We start from the raw sequence: 2,810 nt of genomic DNA on the forward strand, positions 1-2,810 counted from the left end.
TTGTGCTTTTGTTTTATGCAAGAAAGTTATTTGTCATTTTGAGAAAGTAAATGCAAGAACGAGACAATGTTTTCAATACCAAATGCGAATGACAATTTTATTAATAAACTCAACTTTGAAAGTAAATGGGGCCCTTACAAACCAACTCTATGCTTCGGGCGAGGCATGAGCGACATTGTTTTTTCTTTAATGATTGACTAAAAAGGGAAATAAAACACACGCCAAAAACAAATTACTTTGAAATAGAAACTATCTCTGGTATCTCCAGGCTTGTCCAATTTTGAAGTTGTTCTCCTGGTCTGATCATTTGGATGAAGTTGGATGTACCCTCCATGCTAGATATCATGGATACATGTTCATATCCGCCTGTGACAAAAGTTTGCATGATCGGAGGGAATTGTTGCTCTTCCTTTGCAGCCTTCCTTGTTGGTTGATATCCTAACCCCAGACGATCCTTCTTCTCTTGAACTTCCAGAATCTTGCCCCATCCTTCCATTTTCATGTCTTGCAGGTATCTCCAGGATGTTACCGCCCTTCGTATTTTCTCAATTGGTAGCGTGAAAGCAGTTGCGATCTCTAGTGCTTGGAACGAAGTCTCTAATGCCCCTTCTCCAGCCTCGATGTATCGGTACGAATCCAGGTTGCTAACAAATATGTCCTCCTCCCCATTGACAGTCACTATAGAGTTTCCGTCCACAAATTTTACTTTCTGATGGAGAGTAGAGGTAACTGCCCCAGCAGCATGAATCCAGGGACGTCCCAATAAGCAGGTATAAGCAGGTTCGATTTCCATTACTTGGAAATTGATGCAAAATGTGTGAGGACCAACTACTATAGGGAGGTCTACCTCTCCAAACACCGAACTTTGTGATCCATCGAAGGCTTTGACCACCAGATGACTTGGTCTAACTACCAGACCTTCCAAAGCTATTTTATCAAGAGTAGCTTTTGGCATCATGTTTAATGATGACCCTGTGTCGATTAGAACTCTAGACAGATGAGCTTTCCCACATTGTATGGAGATATGCAAGGCTTTGTTATGCTCCTTCCCTTGTGAGGGTAACTCATGATCACTGAAACTTAAGCATGCCCCAGCAGTGAGATTAGCCACCATTCCATCGAATTGGTTTACAGTGATGTCTTTGGTCACGTGGGCGGCATTCAGGATTTTCATCAAGGCGTCTCGATGTTTCTCTGAGTGCACTAGTAGCGAGAGGAGCGATATTTTAGATGGAGTTTGGTGTAATTGGTCCACCACTCTATAATCACTTTTCTTGATCAATGCCAAGAACTCTTCAGCATCCTTATTAGTGATCTCTTTTTCCTTGGACATGCCCTCTTCAGTTGGGATTGCAGCGGTCTGACTGCTGGCTTGTGCCAGATTTTCATTAGGTTGTGCAGTCTTGAATATGCGACCACTACGAGTCATACCCCCAGGCCCAACAATGTTTGTCACAATAGTATGAACGCCAGAATTATATTCCCAAGGGACTGCTTTCATTTTGTCCATAGGGTATGGAGCTCTGGCCGGGATAATCTTAGTATGCCCTTATGTGGGTATCAGTAATGGTGCTTTGGAACAAGGAATAATTAATGGCTTCCTTGCCCCTTGACTAGGTATCATCAATGGCTCATTCCTCTCTAGCATGGCCACATACTCCTCCTCAGGATGTTCTTTCAACTGAATTACTCATTGGCCCATGAGTCTCTACAGGGTGTCCTTAAAAGCCTCGTTATGCTCTAGGATGAACCCCTTTGCGAGTAAATACCTCTTAAGGGCATCTATGGGGGAACTCCGTTGTTGAACTAACTCTTGCTCAGTGATGACCTCGATCGCATTGACTGTGCCATCATGACGAGGCATGGGATTCGTCTTCACGTTAGGTTTGTCAAAAGCAATTGCCCCTGACTCTATTAGGTCTTGAACCTTGTGTCTGAAAGCCCAGCATTTTTCTAATGTGTGCCCAGGAGAATTAGCGTGAAATTCACACCTTTCATTAGCTCTGTAGTTGGGCGTAGCTTTCCCGGGGATCGGGGGTGGCATAGGTCTGAGTTCTACTAATGACTCATTTACCAAGTACTTTAGTATTTTGCTTTTAGAGGTGGGCAAAGGATCGAATCTCCTTTGCGGCGCTTGGAACCTATTTTGTTGAGGTGGGTATGCCATAGGAGGTCTAGCCTCTTGATGCACTACTGCATTGGTCTCCCCTTCCTTCTTTTTAGCGAAGGTTGAGGTGGGCCTCTTTGAGTGATAAGAGTTAGATGGTGCTCCTTGTATTTTCCCAATTTTGATTCCGTCCTCAATCATTTCTCCGATGACCACTAGATCTGAGAATCCTGAGGATACACTTCCGATCATCTTATCGTAGTATGGTCCTTGTAAAGTTCTCATAAACATATCAACCAGCTCCTTTTCCAATAACGGAGGTTGGACTCGGGACGCCATTTCTCGCCATCTCTGGGCGTATTCCTTGAACGATTCTTCCTTCTTCTGAGACAAATTTTGTAATTGCATCCGATTGGGTGCCATGTCTAGATTGTACTTGTATTGCTTTAGGAACGTGTTAGCAAGGTCGTTCCAGCTTCGGATATGTGTCTTTTCCAATTGCATGTACCAATCGACAGATGCCCCACTTAGACTGTCTTGGAAGAAATGCATCATTAGCTTTTGGTCATTGGCATAAGCAGCCATCTTCCTGACATACATGCGTAAATGATTTCTTGGGCATGTAAGTCCTTTGTATTTTTCAAAGTTGGGTATCTTGAACTTATGAGGAGTATTCAAATCCGGCACCAAGCTCATTTCATAA

General features: G+C 43.5%; 1 protein-coding gene across 1 annotated transcript; it reads right to left on the reverse strand.

Annotated features, from left to right (window-relative positions):
* Window positions 1–232: 232 nt before the first annotated feature.
* Window positions 233–1,510, reverse strand: LOC131604369 (uncharacterized). Its single transcript, XM_058876814.1, has one exon. It carries the CDS (start codon window positions 1,508–1,510, stop codon window positions 233–235), a length of 1,278 nt encoding a protein of 425 aa, XP_058732797.1.
* Between the last annotated feature and the right edge of the window lie 1,300 nt (window positions 1,511–2,810).

Source organism: Vicia villosa, linkage group LG5 (assembly GCF_029867415.1).
Source record: "Vicia villosa cultivar HV-30 ecotype Madison, WI linkage group LG5, Vvil1.0, whole genome shotgun sequence".
NCBI lineage: Eukaryota > Viridiplantae > Streptophyta > Magnoliopsida > Fabales > Fabaceae > Vicia > Vicia villosa.